Source organism: Nycticebus coucang, chromosome 2, assembly GCF_027406575.1.
Source record: "Nycticebus coucang isolate mNycCou1 chromosome 2, mNycCou1.pri, whole genome shotgun sequence".
NCBI lineage: Eukaryota > Metazoa > Chordata > Mammalia > Primates > Lorisidae > Nycticebus > Nycticebus coucang.
Window position 1 is genome coordinate 62,777,159 of NC_069781.1, and position 26,123 is coordinate 62,803,281.

General features: G+C 33.9%; 1 protein-coding gene and 1 pseudogene across 1 annotated transcript in view; both read right to left on the reverse strand.

Moving 5' to 3' along the window:
- CCDC171 (coiled-coil domain containing 171) overlaps positions 1-26,123 on the reverse strand; it is a 473,803-nt gene that overhangs the window by 107,780 nt on the left and 339,900 nt on the right. Inside the window, exon 24 of the mRNA XM_053574177.1 lies at positions 10,688-10,819. Coding sequence (XP_053430152.1) covers positions 10,688-10,819 — 132 coding nt within the window. The remainder of the gene's footprint in view (positions 1-10,687; positions 10,820-26,123) is intronic.
- LOC128568696 (C-terminal-binding protein 2-like) lies at positions 18,523-19,511 on the reverse strand (annotated as a pseudogene).

The following is a 26,123-nucleotide window of genomic DNA, read 5'->3' on the forward strand; positions in this document are numbered from 1 at the left end:
ATTATACAGCCTTAGAAAAAGATAGAGACTTTACCTCTTTCATGTTTACATGGATGGAGCTGGAACATATTCTTCTTAGCAAAATATCTCAAGAATGGAAGAAAAAGTATCCAATGTACTTAGTCCTACTATGAAACCAATTTATAGCTTTCATATGAAAGCTATAACCCAACTATAGCCCAAGAAGAAAGGGAAAGAGGAGAAGAAGGGGAGGGGAGAGCATGGGTGGAGGGAAGGTAATTGGTGGGACCATACCTACAGTGCATTTTACAAGGGTACATGTTAAATTTACTAAGTGTAGAATATAAATGTCTTAACACAATAACTATGAAAATGCAATGAAGGCTATGTTAACCAGTTTGATGAAAGTATTTCAAATGGTATATAAAACCAGCATATTGTACCCCATGATTAATGTACACAGCTATGATTTAATTAAAAAAAAAAAAAGGGGCGGCGCCTGTGGCTCAGTGAGTAGGGCGCCGGCCCCATATGCCGAGGGTGGTGGGTTCAAGCCCAGCCCCGGCCAAACTGCAACAACAACAACAAAAAAAAAAAAATAGCCAGGCGTTGTGGCGGGCACCTGTAGTCCCAGCTGCTGCAGAGGCTGAGGCAAGAGAATCACGTAAGCCCAAAGAGTAGAGGTTGCTGTGAGCCGTGTGACGCCATGGCACTCTACCCAAGGGCGGTACAGTGAGACTCTGTCTCTACAAAAAAAAAAAAAAAAAATGGAGTGGCCCACATCACAAAACCCCAAACTACAGATGTTAGTGTAGATGTGGAGAAAAGGGAACACTTCTGCACTGCTGCTGGGAATGCAAGCTAGTACGTTCCTTTTTGAAAGAAGTTTGGAGAACACTCAGGGATCTAAATGTAGACCTGCCATTTGATCCTGCAATTCCTCCTTTAGGTATATATCCAAAAGACCAAAAATCACTTGGCAACAATGATATTTGCACCAGATTGTTTATTGAAGCTCAATTTATAATTGCCAAGTCTTGGAAGAAGTCCAAGTGCACATCGACCTGTGAATGGATTAATATATTATGGTATATTTATACCATGGAATATTATGCAGCATTAAAACAGACGAAGACTTTACCTCTTTTATGTTTATATGGATGGAGCTGGAAAATATTCTTCTTAGTAAAGTATCTCAGGAATGGAAAAAAATATATCCAGTGTACTCAGTACTACTATGAAACCAATTTATAATCACTCATACTTTCATATGAGAGATGAATCACAACTATAGCCCAGGATGAAGGAGGGAAGGAGAAGGAGATGGGATGGGAGGGGGGTGGTTCAATAGAGGAAGAGTTAATGGTGGGACCACACCTATGGAGCATATTGCAAGGGTACAAGTCAATCTATCAAGTATTGAACACAAATGTCTTAACACTGTGATTAAGTAAATGAGGGGAAAGCTATGTAGGATGCAAGCACTCCAATTTGTACAAATAATCAACACACTGAATCCCACAAAGGCATAAACGTATTCATGATCTATGTATATATGACTTAATAAAAAAAAAGAAAGCATGAGTAAATATAAATTGGTTTCATAAGGTACTCTAGGAGAGAAATGGAGGGAGAACGGAGGGGTGGGAGGAGGTTTGATAGAGGGAGGATAAATGGTGGGACCACACCTATGGAGCATATTGCAAAGGTACAAGTCAAATCTATCAAGTATTGAACATAAATGTCTTAACACAATAATCAAGTAAGGCAAAAGCTATGTTGATTAGTTTAACGTAAACTCTCCAAATTGTATAAAAAAAATCAACACATTGTACCCAACATATGCATAAATGTATTCATGATCTATGTGTATAAGACTTAACAAAAGGAAAAAAATTCAACTTGGAAAAAACAAATGAAGAAGAAATAAAAATACCTGTAGCTTCACAATATTTGTAATTATTGTATATCAAACAAAACAGTAAAAAAAAATAGGATGGCCCAGTTATTGCTTTAATACATATCGATATATTAAATATAAATGATATATGCCTCTGAGTTTGTCTTTATAGGTAAAAAATAACTAGAAGACTATATATCAAAATTTAAACATTGTAACAATTATCTTTAAATGGCAGAATTTCAAATAATCATAAATTCCCTCTATACTTTTCTGATTTTTTATTGTAATATTCTGTAATTTTATAATTGTTAAAGAGCTAATTATTTTATTATTATTTTTATTTTTTTAGGAGATGGGGATCTTGCTCTCCCAGGCCAGAGTGTAGTGGCATGGTCATAATAAATAGCTAATTTTTAATATTAGCAAAATTTTTATCAAATTATATTGTTTAAGTCAAATGTCATGTTACATCTGAGTATGTTACATTATTATTATAATACTGTATGTATATGCATAATAATTAATCAGAATAAAAATGTTTAATTAGATATTTGTATTCTTTTTATAAAATACTATTTGACATATTTAATAAGATTTTCATTCAAAATGACTTATTTCATATTTAAAAAAATAATCAACTCCCTGAAAATTCACTTACATGGATGGAATAACACAAAGAAGAAAATAAATGGTACAATCTTTTCAATGAAGTTGTTCAATATTGCTTTAATTTCTAAGTATTCCAAAAATGTAAAAATTTCTTTCAGAGAAATTAGAAGTTTCCTACATTAAGTAGTATAACAGAGAACATATGTAAAAAATTACTAGGAATAATTCTTGATACTTTTATTCACAACAGTTTAGGTACAGATATTACTTAAATTATATGTAAAAAATTATAATAACAAAATTCTATTCATGATGTCTTTTTGGTTGATGTATATAAATACAACAAAATAACTCGAAGAAATTTCTATGCCTGGGAAATATGCACAAATGTAAAAAGCCATGGTATACCCAAAGTCATGGATATAACACATAACTAAAAAACATACCGAGTAAGGACTATATAATGCCATTGTGGGTTAAGGGTGATTAAAGGATTACTATATTTATAGCAAAGACTCTGTTGTTTAAAGTCTTCATAAATAAATGGTTTCATAGTGAAGCCTCTCTAATGAAGTGTTTATAAACATCTTTACAAAATATATTGCATTTCCAGAGGTATAGTTATTATGTACTAAGCCAGGGGCGGGGAACCTTTTCATGTTAGAAGGCTGCATTAATTTAATGATAATCAAATAAGGCCACATTCAAGAAACTTCAGTTAGATATACTTAAAATGTACCTTACTCTATAAAACTCCAACTACTATGTACTTAATAATTTCAAAATATGAAAACTAATTTTAAAGTTAACTGACCTTTTAATGACTTTTTTGTGTCTGCATTTGAATATTTGTTTGCAGCATGAAGGTCTACAGTTTTAGCTGATCCTCTGATGGGTATCAGTCATTTGTGACCTAAAGTGTGTCTTGATTTGAGTTAGGTGAGAGAACATAGATTTGCAGCAGCGGAAAAGCAAAAAAAAATTTTCTAGACATGTTGCTTAAGGTGTAGGTATTCTACTGTTTTTCCATATGTCAATTGGATCTTTCTTAACATCAAACAATGTCTTTAAAATGTCATCTACTGAGAGCTCAATCAATTCCATCAGTAGTTCTTTAGGTTCCTTGGTTGTATTAACTAGGTGAGCCTAAAATGCTAATTTGAGTGTGATGTCATGATTTTCAAAGTCAGTGAACCTTTCAGGGTATTCTCCAACTAATAAGTCTATAATAGCTGTGTATTCTTCAAATGATTCATATGTATCATGCTGTTCATCAATGACCATTGCTAACTGGAGGAAATGTTCATCCAAAATTTCCTTTTGAAGAAGAAATATTTTGAAAAAAGATAGATTTTTATGATCTCCTTGGATTTATTGCCACATATCATATATACACATAGTTTTACCTTGTAAAGAAATATTCAAGGTGTTTTTATTTGACATGGTATCACACTGAAATGCTGCATTCCTATAGAAATCTCTCAACACATGCTGATTCTGTTCTTCATCAAAATTTAAATATCTGTTCTTGCAAAGATAAAATTTTGGGTAACACCTGTGCCTGAGTTAGCCAACATACTTTAGAATGATATGACAAATCCATATTGAATCGTTCAACTTTAGTATTTTACTAAACTGATTACGGTATCTGGCATTGCACAAATAGTTAACAATAGTTACAATTTGTTGTAAAAAGTCACTTAAAATAGTATAATAGTTTCAGCACAGAGATTTTCTTTTTTCACATTAATATGAGAATACTAATGTTTAAGTTACATTGTTCTCATTTCTAAGGTAAAGTTCAAGTTGTAGTTGAACCCTTCACCCAGCGGATGTGCTGAACATCCTCACTCACATTGTGCACATTAGGTGAAATCCCACCAGTTACCTTACCTCCTCCCTCCTCTTCCTTCCCCCTTGTTAGACTATACTTAAATTTTTTCTTTCCTGTGGGTGTGTTTATAAATTGGTTTCTTATTAGTATTAAGTATTGTTATTAGTATTAGTATTGTTTATAAATTGGTTTCTTATTAGTATTAAGTAGATTAGATACATTTTTTTACATTCTTGAGATACTTTATTAATTAGAATGTCTTTGAACTCTATCCAGGTAAACACAAAAGCTATAAAGTCTCCAGCTTTTCTTGTAGCTGAATAGTACTCCATGATATACATATACCACAGTTTGTTAATCCATTCATGGGTTGATGGGCACTCGGTTTGCTTCCATGTCTTGGCAGTTGTGAATTTAGCTGCACTATACATTCTGACACAAATGTCCTTGTGGTAAAATGATTTTTGTTCTTCTGGATAGATATCTAGAAATGGGATTGCAAGATCAAATGGAAAGATGACTTTTAGTGCTTTGAGAGTACACCATACTTTGTTCCGTAGAGGTTGTATTCATTTGCAATCCCACCAGCAGAAGAGATTTTGCTGAAGCAAGATACAATAAGAAGAAATGATAGTATCTGTTATCTGTTAACACTTGTTTTTATCTGCACAATAAACGCTTTATGTTTTCTTGTCATAGAAGGTTCACTGTCTGCACATTTCACTAACAAAGTTTACCAAATTCAGGCCAACTTCATGACATTCATCTTTAAAGTCGTTGACAATATCTATTCCAGATGACTTGTTCAAAAGAGTTCCCAAAGCTAGTAACTCTTCATAGCAAAGAAAATCTTCTGTATATATTAAATGAAGTATAAAACCTGCATCGAGTCAATAGCATCAGTTCCTTTATCCCAAGTAATTGAATAATATGCATTTTCTTTCTGAAATACTACATGAAATTGTCCTATGAAACTGAAGGCTAATTGGTGCTGCTGATCAGTTATGGTTTTCCTTGAAAGAAGCAGTTTGAAATATTAAGCATCCTACAACTTCAAGAATGCATTCATTCACAATTTCTACCTTCACAATTTCTACATCACTGAATGCCTACCCTTATTTTTCAAGTATATAATCTACTTTATAAATTGTTTCAGTGGCTTTATTCCCAGGTCTTATTGCTGCTTGAAGACCTCCTTTGCTTTTGCTTTTCATCTTTTAATTTCTACAATACGATCTTCATATCTCTCCCTCTAACTTAAAATATTTGTGGCTTTATGATTGTTATAATGCTGATGAGCATTGATTTTCTGTATTGTTGATATTGCAGTATCAAAAAGCAAGCAAATCATTTTATCCTTAGCAGAAATAAGAAAATATTACAATTCCCAATCCTCATTTAAAAAAAAATGTTTTCTTCCTTTAGTGTTCTCTTTGTCTTCTTTGACATGATAGGCAGTTATGCAGACAGAATTAAAAAATATTGTCAAGCTGTGCAACTATTCACAGACTCACAGTGAATAGAAATAGAAACACAGTGCACCACTGTCAAAAGCTGAAGAAAGACTGGCAAACTCAACCTCCATAAACTTTCACCAACCAGACTCGTGCAGTAGCAGCACCAGTCAGGTAGGAAAAGTTAGAATTAAATCATGAGCACAGCAGCCATGAATTTAGCCCTTATGGCTTACTAACGTTCTAATTGTACAGTCAATCTAGGAGGATAATTTCATTGGAACTTATTTTATCCTTTGACTTTTTAATATGTTCATTTTAAAAATAAGAACAACACACTGAATGTAGAGTAGTGTAAAATATGCATTGGACCAATATTAAAAACATAAATATTGTTGCCTGACCTCAAAAAAAAAAAATAAGAAGAACAACAAACAAAAATGTATTAATAAAAAGATCTGTTCTATAAAATTTTAATTCAGTCAAAAGGCCACATTTAAGGACCTAGAAGGCCACATGTGGCTGTGGGTTCCCCACCCCTATAGTGAGCCTTTTAAACACTTTTAAGAGATGGTTTGGAAACATTTTCTTTTTAAATGGTGTGGGCCTACAAGTAAAAAAAAATTATACAAAGTCTCTTAATGTTAAGCACAACTCACACAACTTCCTGAGTCATCTTGCCAGGTGTCTGAAATTGAGTGTTCATTTATCCACATATTCTGAGGATCTGCTCTGAGCTCTGAGCAGTCAACAAGGTCTATTTGCCAGCCTCAAGAAGCTTTTATGTTGGTAGATACCTACAGATACTGAGTATTTTCAATGTATTTGTCACTATTCTAAGCACTTCCAATGGTTTAGCCCACTTACCTATGAGTTAAGACCTTACACTATGAGTTAGGACCTTTCATTATCTTCATTTTACAGATGAACAGGTCAAGACATAGCTTAAGAAACTTGCCCAGTTAACCCTCTTCTGGATCTCTATTCTTCCCATTATTTCCACACAAATGAAATTGTATTCTAGAGACAGATTCTACCTTTATTTTTCTCTCTCTCAGCCATTATAGTAAAACAAGCAAAAAGCCAGTAAGCCATGGTTTACAGAAAGTAGAATGGCATCAATAAAAGCATGAATGGATGAGTAACCCTATTCATTGGATATGGATATGTGGTTCCTTCCTTTGTAAAATAGATAAAAGCATAGTACCTATGTTCAGAAAATTATTGCAGGGATTACATAAGATTATAATATAAGGTGTTTAGCCCTATAACTGGCATAGATTAAGTACCTAACAAAAGTTGGCTGTTGTTATTGTTTGTTTAATGATTATTTATAATTCATTGTTGAATTGGGGTGGAGACACAACCATTTGTTGGATGATACCTGCTGATGTCTGGCAGATATTATTAGCATTACCCATAACAATTTTTTTTAATTTTTTTTTTAAGAGAAAAGGTTTATTTTCAAATACCATGCATATGTGGGGAACGGGAACCATAAGAATGATTTCCCCTATAATAATTATTGAAAAAAAATACAATCCAAACTTTAAGATAATAAATAACAGCTATTAATCATAATAAAATGTGGTTTTTTGTTACAAAGTCCTCTGCATTGCTCGGCACTCGTAGCACAGTGGTTACGGTGCCAGCCACATACACCAAGGCCAGCAGGTTTGAATCCAGCCCAGACCAGCTAAAACAACAATGACAACTGCAACCAAAAAAAAAAAAAAAAAAAAATAGGCAGGTGTTGTGGCAGGCACCTGTAGTCCCAGGTACTTGGGAGACTAAGGCAGATTGCTTGCTTAAGCCCAAGAGTTTGAGGTTGCTGTGAGCTGTGACACCACACACTCTACTGAGGGCAACATAGTAAGACTGTCTCAAAACAAACAAACAAACCAAAAAGCAAAGTCCTTTCCATAACTGGTCTAATATGGATGTTTTTCATTTTTCTCAATATTATAGGGAAAGCCTAATATGCTGTTTTTTAGGAGATATAAGTATTGATATTGCAGCTGTAAACTTGCCATCAGGGCTTACACAAAAGGTTTCACTGGAGTCACTGCCTCATTGGAATATCGTATGACATGGAAATGTAAATAGAGGGGCTAAAGTAGGCTATGCTTGGTCAAAATTACTTAAAGCTTTTGAAGAAACAGGGAAGAGTGAAGTAATCAAATGGAAAGACATGGTGAAAAAAAATCCTAAATAACCTTCCTCAAAATAAAACACACACACACATCCTTTAAAAATAATGCAATCAAACTACCATTGTTGACTTCCTTTTTACAAGGGTCTTATAATGGCTGTAACAATAAAAGCCTCCATGCATTGCCTACTTTCTCTATGCTAGGCATTGTGCTCTCCTTTACATGCATTGCTTCATTCAGTCCTGCTACAAGGCTAAGAAATTGGTAACATTACACTTTTTACAGCTAAATAAATTGAAGCAAAAAGCTAGCACATCTCAGAGACTGGCTGAACTAAATTTTCTCCTATAGGAGACCATCGGTCATGGCCTCTTTTGGGTTCAGAGAAAATAAATAATCCTCTTTTCCTCTTTGCCTTTCAATAAGGCTCACTGGTCTCCTTTTCTTCAAGGATTATACCTGTAATAAAGTTTGCCCCCCTGGAAAAGACAGAAAACTTCAGCCCCTACTGTTCCAGATCAGCAGTTCTTGACCTGTGGATCATGACCCACAGGAACTGTATTAAAGGGCCACGGCATTAGGAAGATTGAGAACCAAGTGGGCCAAATAGCTCACCCACTATCATACCCTACAGAGAGAGCCTTTCCTCATAATCATACAGAGGTCATGCATTCTTGTCTACAACACAGCATAAACTACGGCTTACATCTTACATATATGTACAATTAATATATTATAAATGGAAGAAAAATTCCATTATATATTTCCAAAGTATTATTCTTACCATTTAAAACCGGTGTCTAAATTTTCTAGTATCAGATTTACTAGTTCAGCTGTGTCACCAAATACTATTAGACTTAAATTCAGGCTTTTGGCTCTACCATTTCCTTGCTATTGATCTTATCTCTCATGGTTGCTGTTGTTGTGCTTACTGTTATTTGATTATAAAATGGAGATAGTAATATGTATTTGACAGATCCATTAAATAAATGAGATAATGTATTCAAAGAACTAAGCATGGTGCCTGGTACATAGTGAGGGTTCACTGGAATGGTGGCTATATTATTATAATTAATATCTTCTAATTTTCTAACTACAATGGATAGTATTAAACTACAATGTATATTATAACATGTCAGTGGAATTTATCCAGATGTCTAGGTATGTGGTAATGTACATAGCTATTTTTCTTGTAATCTGGAAAAAAAAGTACTTTAAAGTACTTTTAAAAGTATAAAGTCTCTATATTTACCTCCTGTTATTCATGGACATGAAGAACCCCGAAAAATGGCATTCCTAGGAATCAGTCTCTTTCCAAACCACCAATATCTAGTTTGAGCAAAGCTTTTATTTATGAATTATAACAAGTACTAAGCCTTGTATGATTCTGAATTGAGAAAGCCAAGTAAAGGGTTATTTTACAATCACTAGAAAAATCTCAAATCATATTGCAGTCATGGTTACAATGAATTCACAAATACTAATGACCAAATTTAAAACATACACTTTAATCCCATCTTAAATAATGGTATAGTATTCTCCCCTATAATAGAAAATAAAAATATTTATGCTTAGTTTCATACTTATATATCTATTTCAGATATATTGATGAACAACATAGTGAAAGAAGCAATGAATTTTTTTTCTTTGCAGAGCATTAATTTGATATTAATAACAAATTAAATTAGGGTATGTAACATATAAAAAATTAACATAGCTTCACATGAACTACCGTTAATTTTGTACAAAATTAAAATTCTACAGGGTCACAAACTCAAGAATGAAAAAGATTATTTTAAATCTCAAAAAGTGATACAAAGACTAAGTTTAAGAGATTTCTCTCTTTTAAATATAGTAAAAAATCTAGAGTGCTACTAAAAAGAGATGTCTTTTGAAATACCAGGCTTCCTATAATTTACATAATGTTGATAAGCTTTTCTAATGATGGCATTAGGCATTAAAAGGAGAATAAAATGCATATTAAATACTTTTTGTCTTATTTTTAAAAATTAACCTCAAGAAAAAAATGGTCACAATAATACAATAGTGACATAGAATAGAAGGATGCCTATAGTATCTAGAAATTAATGTTTCTAAAACTAAGTTTCTTTATTTAGTTTACTTTAAAGTTATTTGAAGTCTTATGATCTGGTATTTTGAGTTCTATAAATAAAATAACTCAGTTTGTACATATTAAAATGTTCATTAAAATGAAACATTACAGAGTAAAATACTCTTCAATACAAAATACAGGTAGGTTCTAGTTTTGCTGAAGTTAAGTTACCTCATGAGAAATGCTGGCTATATTCTGGAATTAACTCTGAAAAATTTTAGGTATTGCTCTTAATAATTTTACTTTAAGTGATTTTTGAGTTTTTTAACTTTTTTCCTAAAGTGATTATTTTAAAACAAGATCAACAATTTGAGACTAGCTTAAAAAGATAACAACCTAATGTATTATTGTCCTCTGCTTATACGAAAGTATATACTTTTAATACTGTTCTTTACCATAAAACACATATTTTCTTTGGTAAAATGCTTTTCTGGATTATTTTACGGATAACTATGGATAGGCTAGTTATCTAGGCTTTACAGGGGGAAAAAACTCAGTTTTTTGTGGAATATACTATTACATGGTAGAAAAAAATGAAGAAAATTTTATTTGCATCTCCTTTAAATTATTCACAATACTTTGAAGCTTTTATTCTCTCCAGTTAGTGCAATTTATTTTTCTACATGTCTCAGTAGCAAACAATGTTATTTAGACTCTAACCTGGCATGCTACAACCTCTGGCCCGCCCTTGAGCCCCTCCATTGCAAAGGTCTCCAGGTGCAGTTTGGGTAGCTGCAGGGTGAAGTCATTCCTACTTGCCGCAGTCCGTGACAGCGAGATCTGATCTCTGACCTAAAGGGAAAAAAACAGCATCAATGGTAATTCCCCTTCAGACACATTAACTGGGATGAACTGGGTCCCCTTGAGCCCACTGAGTGGACTTGCATTGATCGCTGGACCTGAAATCCATGAATAAATTTAGGACTAATTGATTTTTCGTTGCAAATAAATCTCTAATTCAGAGTGCTGGGGGAGAATGTTAAGAAGAAAAAGCATCCTCCTGCTTGAAATGAGGGTGGGGAAGAAGAGTCGCTGGAGCTCTTCTGATCAAGAGGTTTTAAATTATTTTTCCACAGCACCACCCTCAAAAGGTAATGGAAAGAAAAGAAAAAAAATTCACAAAATCAAAAACAACAGCAATCTCCTAATTATTATTACACCTTCTCAATAATATGTTTAATTTAACTGATATTAACTGATAATACTGGACAAGATAGTTATTAGGCACTAGCCTTTTAAAAAAAAACTTCAATAAAATAAACCCTGGAATAAAAGAAAATATACTCAATACAAAAGGATACTTGAAGATATGAAGAGGTTTATTTGCCCTATTTAGGCTTCTAAAATTGCAAGATTTTATTAAACTTGAGTCTTGATGATTAAATACATATAAACCAACTCAGTCACACAATTTCTAAATAATTTAATGAATAAAAATCAGGAATATTTATATTACATTTTAAGTATTCAGAAAGGTAACAATACAAACACATCAGAAACACCAACTCTGTAGGCAGGACAGAATCACATGCAGTTGATATCACACTGCCACCTTCTGGACAAATGAGAAAATATTCCCTATATAACACAAACAAAAGCTCAGAGGTAGATATTTTGGGTTTTCATTTCCAAACTTTGTAATAGCCTTAAGAATTCCACAGTTTAGTTTGCATTTAAGAACACTAATCTCTTGTTTTTGATCATTTAGTTTACTTGTAGTTTTCCTGTATATGCATATTAATATTTTCTAACTTTACTTGAACAGGTTTTAAAAATTTATCCCTTTGCTACCATATGTTTGATAAATATTACACAATTAGCTTAATGTCACAGGATAATAAGTTTTTATAAGCAAAGGTCAAAAATATTATAAGTAAAAAAATAACATTAATTAAATAAATGCATTTATATCTACAGTTTTATTTGAATAACACCAAATGTAATTTGGGAATAATATCAGAAAACTTCTTCCTTGTTTTTCTATTCTCCTTGGGCAACATGCAAAATGATTAGAATTATTTTTTATTATATGAATTAATTATATTAAAATATATACATTTCACAAAACTATCTTACTCCATAGTTTCCTTAAACCAACAAATACACACAAATGATGACATCTTTAATTGTTTATGCTAATTTGTGAGTATAAAAATCCTTATATTTCCCAAGTTGATTTGAAGACTTTCTGTCAATAAGAGAATGTCAAAGTGCGTACTGTAAAATATATACTATGATGCAATTTTTATAATAGTATGAGTACTACATGTACACTAGAGTCCCAATTCAGAATGTGTATTTATCTGCAACATTCTCTAGAGTCTTTAGTCAGAATGAGAATGCTATTAAACTTACTTAGCATAACAAAATAAATAATATTTTATATTTGCTTTAGTTTTATATTTTATATGTATGAATACCTTCTCTTGCTTTTTTTGTCACCAATCTGCACTCACATAAAAGAAAACATTAATGTGGATTAAGGTACTAAGAATTTATCAGCATCAAACCACTAGTGTTTTGCCTTCTACCCTTCTGAACCATAGTCAATAGATCTAAATATTTTACTGCACCCAGGCCAATTCATTGTTTGATGTTTAAAAACTCACCCAGAATCAAAGAAAATTTATTAAATTTGAGCCCCCAAATGAGATACTATTAGCTTTGAAAGTCAAGTTTAACTGCGATATTGATGATTCTCTTTTTTCTGTGACAAAATTCACTAGGGAAATCCTGGATGTCAAAGTACAAAAGCAGATTGCTAATACAGGCAAAGAGAAGAGGGGGGAACCATAAGCAATGTAGGTACAATCCACAACTTACTTCGTGCTCTGGAGGTCCTTAAACCCGATTAGTGTCAGGCACCATATCTTATCCATGAAGCTTGACAGTGAACAGTAAGCCACATTTTATATTCTCTAACTAAACTTTAAGAGCAACATTAAGCTGGGGTATTTTGCATTTAAAATTGTAATTTTTTGTCATTTTAATATTTTTGCTACATTACTTAATTTGCCAAATTAAACAATTCTTTATATTAGATGGGGAAAAAACCTTTAAAATGCAGCTGTGTTTGTTAATGATGAACATAATTACATTATTTGAATAATATGTATGTGATAATACTTGAATTACAAATATCTTTTGATTGTTGATAATGCCATTAAGAGACAGTGACCTACAATATGTATATAATCGATGCAATATCACAAACATTTTGGCTACAATTTTAAGATTTTTTTCTACCTTTAAATTAAACTGAAATTTTAAGAGTAGGCACCTAAAATATTTTCCAAATATTCCTAAGAAAAAATTTATAGAAAAATGGTAAAAGGATTGTTTAGGAATTCTTAATGAGTAAAAAGGAGTGAAAGCATCATGTTAAAAAACAAAACAAAACAGTGACACTAAGACAAGCAAAAACGTAACGGTGCAGCAAAGGAGCAGGAAGGAAAGGTGACAAGGAACAAGGAAAACCTAAGGGGTGAAATGAAGAGACTGTTCAGAAAGCAAGTATGAAATTCAAGGTGCAAACAGGACAAACAGGGAAGAGACTCAACACAGAGTAATAAGAAAGGACTCTCAATTTTGTTCATGAAAAAAATAGAACAGGCAGCCTGGAGAACAAAGTAACTAAAATATTTTTAAAAAGAGATAATGCTGAATTTCTTTAGGAAATACTGCCCACTGGAAACAAAATTATTCTTTCCAAGAATGAGAATCTAAAGCAAATTCCTTACTATCAAAAATTTTTTAAAGTAATATTAGAATAGTAAAATTTTTCCTAAAATGTCTACCTTTCGAAATACAGATTTTAGTGTGTATTACGATTAAAACAACCACACTCATCTCTCTATAGATTAAATTATAATTTTTAAATAATTTCAAAAGTTATTCTTTAATTCTGTTTATAATACATAATTATTCACCTTATAATAAACATTCTAAACCTTTTCAATTATTATTTACACATGTGTGATAAAAACATATTACAATGTTTTTCTGCTACAAAATGCGTGGAGTTCATTTTTAACATATAATGAAATTTTCATAGAATTTCATAATAGAAATGATAATTGTAAAATTTTATGCATTTTTAGAACATCCTATAAAACTGTACAATTTTATAATATTATAATATTTTTAAAGGAATGAAGTAAAAATGCCTACATTCTCTAAAATTTTGATTTTTAGAAAGAGCAGTTTACTTTCTTTCTTATTATACATGTTCAGAAAGCAGATATTTCTAATAGATATTGTCAAAAGAAACAGATGTATAAAGGAAAATAAATGAAACTTTCTAAAAAGTCAAAACATTGTCATGAAATATATTTACAATAGATATATTTTATTGTAACAATACAATCCAGATTTAAGTGATTCATAAAATCTATGCTATACTATTTCCATTTTTCTGATTAGCCTTTACTTACAAGCCACCAATCTGTTTTCTAATTTTCTGTACTCCCACCGTAGCACCAAAAAAGCTATTTCTGCTAGATGTACCAACTATGAAATTAAATAGGTCATTTTTAGAAAAATTGCTCAACTCTTAAAATGTGATCTTTTATCATGTACAGCTATAAATCTCTCTGAACTCAATGTTGCATTAAAAAAAAGGCTTCATAAAATGATTTACTAGCTGTGTTTTTACTAGGATACGGACCCAGAATTATTCAGAGTATAGGTGAAAACTGAGATAAGACTTAAAAACACACATAAAAATATATGCATTGTCTGAATCCTACCACGACTGGGAACGGGAATGAGTATCAAGACTTCACATCATAGTTTGTCTAAAATTTTACTTACTGCAATCTACTATGGTGACCAATGTTTCAAAATAAAACTTTTAATCAGAGATATTCCAATATAAATGCAGACCTGTACCATTTTTCCTATAACCGCCATCCTTATCAATCTGTGTTTATGTTATACTTTGCCTCCATGTTCCTGCCTTCCTTTGTCCTATCCCCTCCTGTGTGCTTTTTTCTACTCCCACTTATTCCTTATTGCCCTTCCTCTTGCTTTTATGTTATTTTTCATCTTATGCATTAGAGTCGCCTGCATACTACTTTTCAACCTACGCACCAGAGAGCAGTGTATATATGTATGTGCCCTCAAACACATGCACTCATGTCACTATGAAAGTTTTGAAACAGAGTTTGTTATGGTCCATTATTTCAGTTCCAAGAAACACAGTTGATAGTATCCTTTCTGATTCACCCATGCAAGTTTCAACTTGCTTGGCTTATTATCAGGGTTGCTGGGAGGGCTTTGTTTGTTTCCATCTGTGCAAATTTTACATTTCTTGATTTTTGTGTATCTCAAAATTGGAATGACCCACATATTTTTCTTATCATTATTCTTTAATAATGTAGTATAACAATTATTTACATTGTATTAGATATAAGTAATCTAGAGATGATAAAGTATACTGCAGGATATTCCTAGGTTATTTTACATTAGGGACGAAAGCATCCGTGAATTTTGGTGTCTGCAGGGGTCCTAGAAGCAATCCACAGATGCTGAAAGATGACTGTACTCTCTATACCACCTCATTCGATTGTGCTATCCACATTGTGAAATAGCTACTGCCTTCTCTAATATAAGAATACTGAGTCTGGAGCTCTAAGCACCAAATAATAATGCCTCTTCATATGTATACATGAACAGTTAATAGTTGAAGAAAGTACTAAAGATTTTGGTACTTCTATTTCTCTGCCTCCCCAAACTATTTTTTTTTTCTTTTCTTTATCTCCAGTATGGCAATCTTGGCAAAATGTTTAGGTTTTATAAATGTAGTTTTGTGATAAGCAAGGAAGAATATTAAACATCCTTCTTTTCCTCAGTAGTTTCCTTGCACCTGCACACATTCTCATTCATTCACACCTTCTATTAGTCTCTGTTTCTCTCTCTTACACATACATAATTATTACATAGAGAGACAAGTTACTTGTGTAGAAATCATCCTCACATAGTGATCACAATCTCATATCCCAGGACATATGCACACCCACAGAAGGAGATCTTGACACTGTCTCAGAAGCAGGCACTGCATTCACACCACAGCAAACACAGATGCATAATTTAAAAAGTGGGAGATAACTTGCCTTCTTTTGCTGAGATATTATTTAACCTAATCTATATGTTTTGAGCAGAGATAGAACTCTCCAATGACTGCCAGCTGCTGTCACTAGAAAATAATGCAAAGTCTACTACCACAATCATCCCATATATTGTAGTTATGTGCCAACATGGAACTATCAAGCTGGCTATATCCTAACTACAAATCTGAAAAACTGATCATTCAAATCGAATTACCAAACTGGAAAACTGGGTGATTTGATCATCGATATTATGATAGATCTGTGGTATAGGCTATATACCATAAGACATACCTCACAAACAAATTACCATAACCATTAGCTATTTAAACAAATACAAAAACTCACACTTGAGAACAGAGAAATAATTGTTATAGTCTTCCACACAGACATATTTCTTGCCTAGGGTAAATTACGTCAAAGGATAAAGACAGATGCACACTGAAATGAGTTATTTAGATGTGTTTAAGCTAAAATTTGCAAAACGCAATGATATTCTGTACTGTGTTATCTTTAATTTGTCAAGATTTTAAATCCTTCTTGAGCTGGAGTATCATTTTTAGCTTGGCTAGGTCAGAATGACACCGAACACTATGAATGATGACACACAAGACAGCTATATGGACAGAGTTGTCATCAGCAAGATAAATTTGTTAACACCTGTGCGTCCAGCACAGTTGATCTTTAGGAACCAGAATCAAGAAACTGGAATGGAGGAGAGTTCAAATACCATAAGTAACATTGAAGAAGTCATTGATGAACCACTTAAAATTAGGTTTTTAGAGGCACAAGATTATGTTTTAACTTTTAAAATATTGTCAGCATCATAAATTAAAATTATTCTTTGGTCTTTGTACTCCTTATAAACACACTGAAACTAAAAGTCAAATATAAATACCTATTATTATTTATTCTGATTAACCAGTTTTAAGATAAGGTTACCTCTTTCTTACAGGTATTCTTACAATTGAAGTTAGACATTCTACTCATGATCTTGTTTAGGCAAAGTAAATATAGATGCTATTTTAGCAATCAAATAAAGTAGGTGACAATATAAATAAGACTTCTGTTAGAATCTGGAGATGGCTTTGGTTATGTATAGAATTATATGGTGGCAAAGTTTGACTCATTCTACAAACAGTAGAATGGATACTAGGATATCCATTGGATACTAGGCACTGTGATATATGCTGAGAACTTAAAAATTAAGAAGACTGAAATCCATCCCTCAAGGACTTCAAACTTTAGTGGCATAATTAATCTCTCAAAATGTATTTTCTAGCCTTCCATTTATCTATAATGTTGTGTTTCTCCTGTCAATTGCTATACTGTCTTCTTCTTTGCCAGACAGTATCATGTTAATCAATCTCAAACCTTTATTTTTAGCCCTGACTTTTCCCGAGGTTCAGACTCACACTGCCAGCTGATTATCCAACAGTTACCTTAAACTCAGTATTTCAAAAACAAAACTCATCATTGTCTCCTTTGTTCATCATACTTAAAAGTTTTAAATAATTTGAATTTTTTTATTTTATTTATTTTTTTCTGTTTGGGACAGTTTTAAAGTTTTGTTTTTTTTTTTGTCATAAAAACAGGAATGTACCTATACAAAGGCTCAAAATAGGCAATCTTTTTAAACAAAAAGGCAATAATTCACAAAAGACTATGAATATCAACTATGTTACTAGTTGATACAAAGCTAATAGGATTTGTTAAAATCAGTCACATCTAATACATCTGAAGTGTTCTTGTATAAAATATCACATGAAGAAAAGAAGACTATCAATGTCTAAAAAAGTGGGTTTGTTCATAGACAATCTGACAAGTTACCATAAAAAGTGTTTCCTGAGACATAGGAAATGCAACATTATTCTTTTTGAACACTTAGTTCAAGACTTTCTACTCAACAAAATAGCTTAGGATCTGAAACTGAGAAAATGTATTTGAGTACAAACAGCTTGTGAAACTTAATACTTTTTTTTTTTTTTGCATCATCAGAGGGTATTACTGAACTTACAACCAACTTGCCCGCTCAGTACACAGTTCAGGTATAAGACACTTCTTTGTACAGGAGCCTGTACTCTCTTCAATCCCATCCGTGCAGATGTCTTAATATAGGCAGACCAGTTTCTCCCTATTCTGTAGTTTTAATCTTCCTATTAGCAAAAAGAGGTAACCAGCCCCTGTAGACTGAAGGGACTAGAGTCACAGGATGGGAATTTTCCTCTTAATTTTTATTTGGATGTTTAGAACTCCTGACACAACATTCTAGAACAGGGTGTTTGGGACCTGCTATGCCAAGGGACTGATAATGGAAAAAACTCTATTTATTCTTTGTGATTTGATGCACAAATGAAAAGCTTAACACACAATAACAGAAGTTGGTCGTTAATAAATCACAAGGAATGCTTCTTGCCTCATCTGCTTTATAGTAAAGTCATTGATGAGGTGGTGGTTATGTTCATTGAGATTGCAGTGCAAGGAGACGCTGTCGCTCTGATACAGCAAGTCCTGCAGTCAGGGGTCCTCAAACTTTTTAAACAGGGGGCCACTTCACTGTCCCTCAGACCATTGGAGGGCTCTGGACTGTAGTTAAAAAAAAAAAACAAACTATGAACAAATTCCTATGCACACTGCACATATCTTATTTTGAAGTAAAAAAACAAAAGGGGAACAAGTACAATCACACCACTTCATGTGGCCCGCGGTCAGTAGACCAGGGACCGCTCTATCGCATCTTGCAAGTAGGGGTCATAAAATATGACGCTGAATCCAAAGGCCTTGGCTGGAACAGCAACTGCCGGCCCCATGCGACCAAAGCGGATGAGGCCCAGCGTTTCCCCGCGGATGCGTACTGCTCCCGAGGCCACCTCTCGGATCTGCTCCACACTCTGTACCCGCGTGCCCTCCCGCAGTGCCTGGTACAGCCATGTGTTTCTCCAGTACAGGTTGAGAATATGGCGGATGGTGGAATCGGCCTCTCCCACTGCTGCAGACGGGAGGTTGCACACAGCGATCCCGAGCTCGCCGGCAGCCTTGATGTCCACATTGTCGTAGCCACTGCCTATCCACATGATCACTCGCAGGGCCTTGAACTTCTCCAGGTCCTTCCTGGTGAGGGTGATGGTGTGGTACATCATGGTGCCCACGGCCTCGTTTAACACCTTCTCATGAATCTCCTAAGTGGACTGGGCGTCACAGAAGGCCAAGGTGGCCAGGTCCTTCAGGATCGGCATCTCCACTGTGCAGTCGCCGCCATCCAGCAGCGCCACCAGGGGGTGGAGGTACAGGGGGCAGTTCATGATATGGGGGCGGATACCTTCACAAATAATGTCCAAGCGCTGTCTCTAGACTTTGTGCTTATCCACATGGGCCATTCTTTATGGAACTTTGCACCTCTCAGATTCAAATGGCAAAGCCGTCCTCTAAGAACTTAGGGGAACTCGCAGGAGTCTGCGTGCATTACGCCGCTATGAACCCGATATAAAGCTCTCCACAAGATCTATAGTTCACACGGTGGGCTGTCCGTCTTTTTAAGGAAATACAGCTCCATTTAAGGTGATAAAACCCTCGTCCCAGGTGACCGGAGTCCTCGGTGAAAGGCGCCCACCCTGGAGGTGGCAGCTCCCGCCCCTCCCACCCCACCTGGCGGCGGTGGTGGCGACTGTGCGGCCCCCCCTCAGCGCGGCATGGCTCCTGGTTCGGACCCCCCCTCCTCCAGCAGCCACCGGCTCCTCTGGGCCGCTTCTGAACAACCTTAAAATCTATTTTGAAAAATTTTAAAGGCTGTTTTTTTGTATTCCAGCCCCAGTTAATGGCACTGCACTGCCCTGTCCTGAGAATCAGCCTTCCCTGCCTCTTTCTTATCCCAATATGCCACTTTACTGAATATGTTTCATTCTTTTGACACTACCTACCATCACTATCCTTGCTTAAATCTTCACCAGCCCTCATCTAGACCTAATTATTAGCCTCCTAACAGAGTTCTCTATTTAGACTTAGCTCTTAAAACCACTTTCATTACTCAGCGCATCCAGTCTGAAAAAATCTGCTCGCCTGAACTCAAATTCAGGAGTAAACTAGCTTAACCCTAGTTTGCTACTGCAGTGGCCTTCATGATGAGATCCAAGGTTCTCAGGATGGCAAAAAAGTTTTGCCAGGGCCTAGCTTTTACTTGCCTCTGTGAGTCTTATCTCTTTCACTCTTCTTGCACTTAATGTTGAACTGAAAATCTAGCTACTTATGTTATCATAAACTTGCTCATGCTACTTACTCTCTCTGCTAGCATGCCTTTTCCATCTTTCCTCACATTTCAAGGTCCCATGCAGGCATTAATTTTCTTATTAGAGACCCCTAGGCAACCCCTAGGTTTTCTAAGTATGCCCCATACATAGATAACTCTATCTATTTGGGTGTGAAAGTACATCTTATGGACAAATTTTCCCACAGTACACCGGACTTATCTGTCTTTTGGTTGAAGGAAGGGACTATGCTATAAATATATATAGAGATACACACACACACACACACACACACACAAATACGTATGTAGCTGACTCCTGAACAGCACAGGGGTTAGGAGTGCCAATACCTCCCAAGTCAAAAATCTGTGTATAACTTTTGACTCCTCCAAAACTTAATACCTAGTAGCCTACCATTGACTGGAAGCCTTACTGATAACACAAACAATTAACATTTTGTATGTGTTTCACATACTATAGCCTTACAATAAAGTAAGCTAGAAAAAAGAAATGTTATTAAGAAAATCATAAGGAAACAAAGATATATTTACTATTCATTAAGTGGAAGTAAATCATCATACAAGTCTTTACCCTCATAATCTTCACTGTAAGTAGACTAAGGAGAAGAAGGAAAAGAAGAGTTTGGTCTTGCTATCTCAGGGGTGGCAGAAGCAGACAAAAATCCACATACAAGTAAACATGTGCAGTTTAAACTCATTTCATTCAAGAGTCAACTGTATGTACATATATATACATATATAAATACAGAATGGTCTTTTCCTTCAACAACAAAAAATATATATAGTTTTATAAAATTAGTACAGTTCCTGGCACACCTTATGCACTAAAAAAGCATTTGTAGAATTAAACTACTAATTATAAATATTGTGTTTCATGATAGATTAGAGATTTTAAGTAACTTTGCTAAAGAAGCGAATCCAAAAGGATGTCATGGTAAACTCCTATGACATACTAATTATTGCTCCAGTGTTGCTACAGCCTGATAAAATTAAAGGATTTATAAATTCAAGATCTTCTGGAGTTTTTACAGTTTCTATATTGTAACATCCTGTTTTACCTTTTCAAGGATGTACTAATAATACCTAACACTTCTCAGTGAATATTCATTGCCATCTTTAAAGTCTATAGTACCTTATGATGTTATATAGTTAACATCGTTAGTCCACTTTATTTTATTTTTTTTATTAAATCATAGCTGTGTACCTTAATGCAATCATGGGGTACAATGTGCTAGTTTTATATATAATTTGAAATGTTTTCATCACACTGGTTAACATAGCCTACATGGCATTTTTTTAGTTATTGTGTTAAGACATTTATATTCTACACTTAGTAAATTTCACATGTACCCTTCTAAGATGCACCTTAGGTGTGGTTCCACCAATTACCCTCCCTCCACTCATTCTCCCCATTCCACTCCCCTCCCCCATGTTCTTGGGCTATAATTGGGTTATAGCTTTCATAAGAAACCTATAAATTGGTTTCATAGTAAGACTGAATACATTCGATACTTTTTCTTCCATTCTTAAGATACTTTGCTAAGAATACATTCCAGCTCCATCCATGTAAACATGGAAGAGGTAAAGTCTCCATCTTTCTTTAAGGCTGCATAATATTCCATGGTTTACATATATCACAATTTATTGATCCATTCATGGGTTGAAGGACACTTGGGCTTCTTCCATGACTTAGCAATTATGAATTGGGCTACAATAAACATTCTAGTACATGCATCTTTGTTATAAATGATTCTTGGTCTTCAGTATATATACCTAGTACAGGAATTGTAGGATCGAATGGCAGCTCTATTTTTATATCTCTAAGTGTTCTCCAAACATCTTTCCAAAAGGAACGTATTAATTTGCATTCCCACCAGCAGTGTAGAAGTGTTCACTTTTCTCCACATCCACGCTGACATCTCTGGTTTGGAGATTTTGTGATGTGGGCTAATCTTACTGGATTTAGATGATATCTCAGAATAGTTTTGATTTGCATTTCTCTGATGATTAAGGATGATGAGCATTTTTTACATGTGTCTGTAATTTTCACCAGCCCTCATCTAGACTAATTATTAGCCTATGTGTAGGCCATGCACCTGTCTTCTTCAGAGAAGTTTCTCTTCAAGTCCCTTGCCCAGCCTGAGATGGGATAACTTGTTCTTTTCTTGCTAATACTTTTGAGTTCTCTGTGGATTCTGGTTATTAAACCTTTGTTGGAGACATAACCTGCGAATATCTTCTCCCATTCTGAGGGCTGTCTGCTTGCTTTACTTAGTGTGTTCTTGGCTGTGCAGAAGCTTTTTACTTTGATCAGATCTGGGTAGTGTATTTTTGATGTTGCTTCAATTGCCGGGGGGGTCCTCCTCATAAATTATTCGCACTGACCTATTTTTTAAAGAGTTTTCTCTGCACTTTCTTCTAGTATTTTTATATTTTCATGTCTTAAGTTTAAATCATTAACCCAGTGCAAGTCTGTCTTAGTTAATGGTGAAAGGTGTGGGTCCAGTTTCAGTCTTCTACAGGTCGCCAGCCAGTTCGCCCAGCACCATTTGTTAAATAGGGAATCTTTTCCCCACTGAATGTTTTTAACTGGCTTGTCAAAGATCAAATAACAGTAAGTAGCTGGGTTCATCTCTTGGTTCTCTATTCTGTTCCATACATCTACCCTTCTGTTTTTGTGAAAGATCTCTATAAAGAGAACTATGAAACTCTAAGAAAAGAAATCACTGAAGATGTTAACAAATGGAAAAATATACCATGCTCATATCTGGGAAGAATCAACATTGTTAAAATGTCCATACTATCCAAAGCAATATACAATTTTAATGCAATCCCTATTAAAGCTCCACTGTCATACTCTCAAGATCTCGAAAAAATAATACTTTGTTTTATATGCAATGAGAAAAAACCTTGAATAGCCAAGACATTACTCAGAAATAAAAACAAAGCAGGAGGAATTATACTACCAGACCTCAGACTGTACTGTAAATCGATAGTGATCAAAACAGCCTGGTACTGGCACAAAAACTACTGTTATTGAAATAATCAATGAGTTCAGAAAAACAATGCAGAATGAGAATTTCAACAATGATATAAAAAATTTAAAAGAAAATCAAACAGAAATCTTAGGGTAGAAGAATATAATAACTGACCTAAAATTTCAATATAGACAGTCAACAACAGACTAGAATAAGTAGAAGGAAAAACAAATCAGTGATCTTAAACACAGGTCATTTGAAATTTCACAGACAAAGAAAAAAATTAAAAAATAAAAATAAAGACAGCTTAAGGGACTCACGAGGCATCACCAACCAGACCAATCTATGCATAATGGGAATTAGTGGAAGAAGAGAGAGAAACAATCACAAATTTTTATTCAAAGAAATAAAATCTATGCATAATGGGAATTGAATAATTCCCAAATCTGGGGAAGGAAATGAACATCCAGTTCCGGGAATCCCAAATAATGACAAATAAGAGGAAACTAAAGAAACTGACACTGAAACACATTATAATCAAATTGTCAAAAGTCAAAGACAAAGGGAGAATTTTGAAAGCAGCAAGAGAAAATGCCTCATTAAGAACAAGGGAACCCCCACAAAAGTATCAGGAATTTTACAACCAAAAACTGGCAGGGTAGAGGAAAGTGGGATAATATATTCAAAGGGCTGAAAGAAAAAAAAATGCCAAACAAGAAAATTATACCTGGCAAAATATGTCTCTAAAAATGAAAGAAAAAGACTTCCTGACAGAAACTGAGAAAGTTCATCATGACTAGAATCGCCTTACAAGGAGTACTAAGCAAGTTCTTCACATAGAGTCAAAAAGATGCTAAACAACAACACGACAGCATAAGAAAATATAAAACTCCTAGGTAAAAGTAAATATATAGACAAATACAGAAAAGTGTATTACTCCAATGATTGTGAGTAAATTAATTCTAAAACTAAAACTAGAAGACAAAGTATTAAAAATAGCTATAATCAAAAATGTGTTAATGGATACATGATACAGTAAATTATAACATCAGCTTAAAACAAACTTATATTTTATATAATCCCCATGGTAACTGCAAATGAAATACCTATTTAAGACACACAAAAGTAAAAGAAAAAAATCAAAATATATCAATACAAAAAAATTTAAAAACAAAGGAGATAAACAGAAACAAATGAACTACAAGACAGAAAATGACAAATGGCAATTATAAACTCTTCTGTACCGATAAGTATTTTAAATATAAATTGATTAAAATTTCCAATCAAAAACTACACAGTGGCTGAATGAATTAAAATGCATGACCCAACCAAATATACACGGTCTACAAAGAGACTCATTTCAGATTTAAAGACACACATAGGCTGAAAGTGAAGGGATTGAAAAACATAATATACGTAGGTAGTAACCAAAAGAAAGTAGGACCAGATATATTTATATCATACCAAGTAAATTTTAAGCCAAAAATTGTCAGAAGAAATGAAGAACATTACCCTACATATAGCAATATAAGGGTCTAGTCACAAGGAACAGATATAATTATATATGCATATAATATCCAAGCACCTAAATATATAAAACAAATATTGACAGAAGTAAAGAGAGAAAACATCAATAGTGGGGGACTTTACACCTCATTTTCAATAATGGATAGAACAACTAGAAAGAAAGAAAATCAACAAAGAAACAGGAGATATGAATAATAGTATAGACTAAATAAAACTAATGGAGATATACAGAACATTCCTCCAAACAGCAGAAGAATAGTACTCTTTTTTGCTCAAGGACACAAATTCGTTTTCCAGGACATATCACAAGTTAGGCTACAAAACAAATCTTAACAAATTTAAGAACATAATATCATACTAAGTAACTTTTCCAACTACATTGTAATGAAAACAGAAATAAATGCCAAAAGAAAAACTGAAAAATTCACAAAAACAAGAAAATTAAACAACCAACTTCTGAATGCCTGATTTTATAAAAAAGAAATCAAAGGGAAAGTTAGAAAACATCTTCAGACAAATGAAAATAAAATACAACATACCAAAATTTATGAGATTCTGTAAAAGCAATGCTAAAGGAAAAAAAAATTTTTTGATGTTCATATATTTTATTTAAGTTTGAATTAATATGAGGGTACATATGATTAGGTTACATTTCTAAGGTAAGTCCAAGTTGCTGTTGAGTCCTTCAACCAGGTAGTGTGCCATACCCCCCATATTGTACCTATTAGGTGAGAACTTACCAAATCTCCTGCCCATTGATTTAACTGTGCTTTATTCTCATGTGGGGCTGTAGCTGTTCATCTACTAGTTTCGGATTAGTACTGAGTACATAGGGAGTTTGCTTTTCCATTCCTGAGACACTACATAGGAGGATTTTCATTCACCCATTTTTTAAATATAAAAATTGAAAAGTTTCCATCTTTCTATAGCTGAATAGTATTCCATGGTATACATATAGCACAGTTTATTACTCCATTCATGACTTGATGAGCACTGGGGTTGTTCCACATTATTGCGATTATGAATTGAGCTGCTATGAACCTTTGAGTGCAAATGTCCTTATGATAAAATGATTTTTTTTCTTCTGGGTAGATGTCTAGTAATGGGATTACAGGATGAAATGGAAGGTTTACTTTTAGTTCTTTGAGGATTCTCCATATTTCGCTCCAAAGGGATGTACTAGTTTGCAATACCACAAACAGCACACAATATTCCCCTCTCTC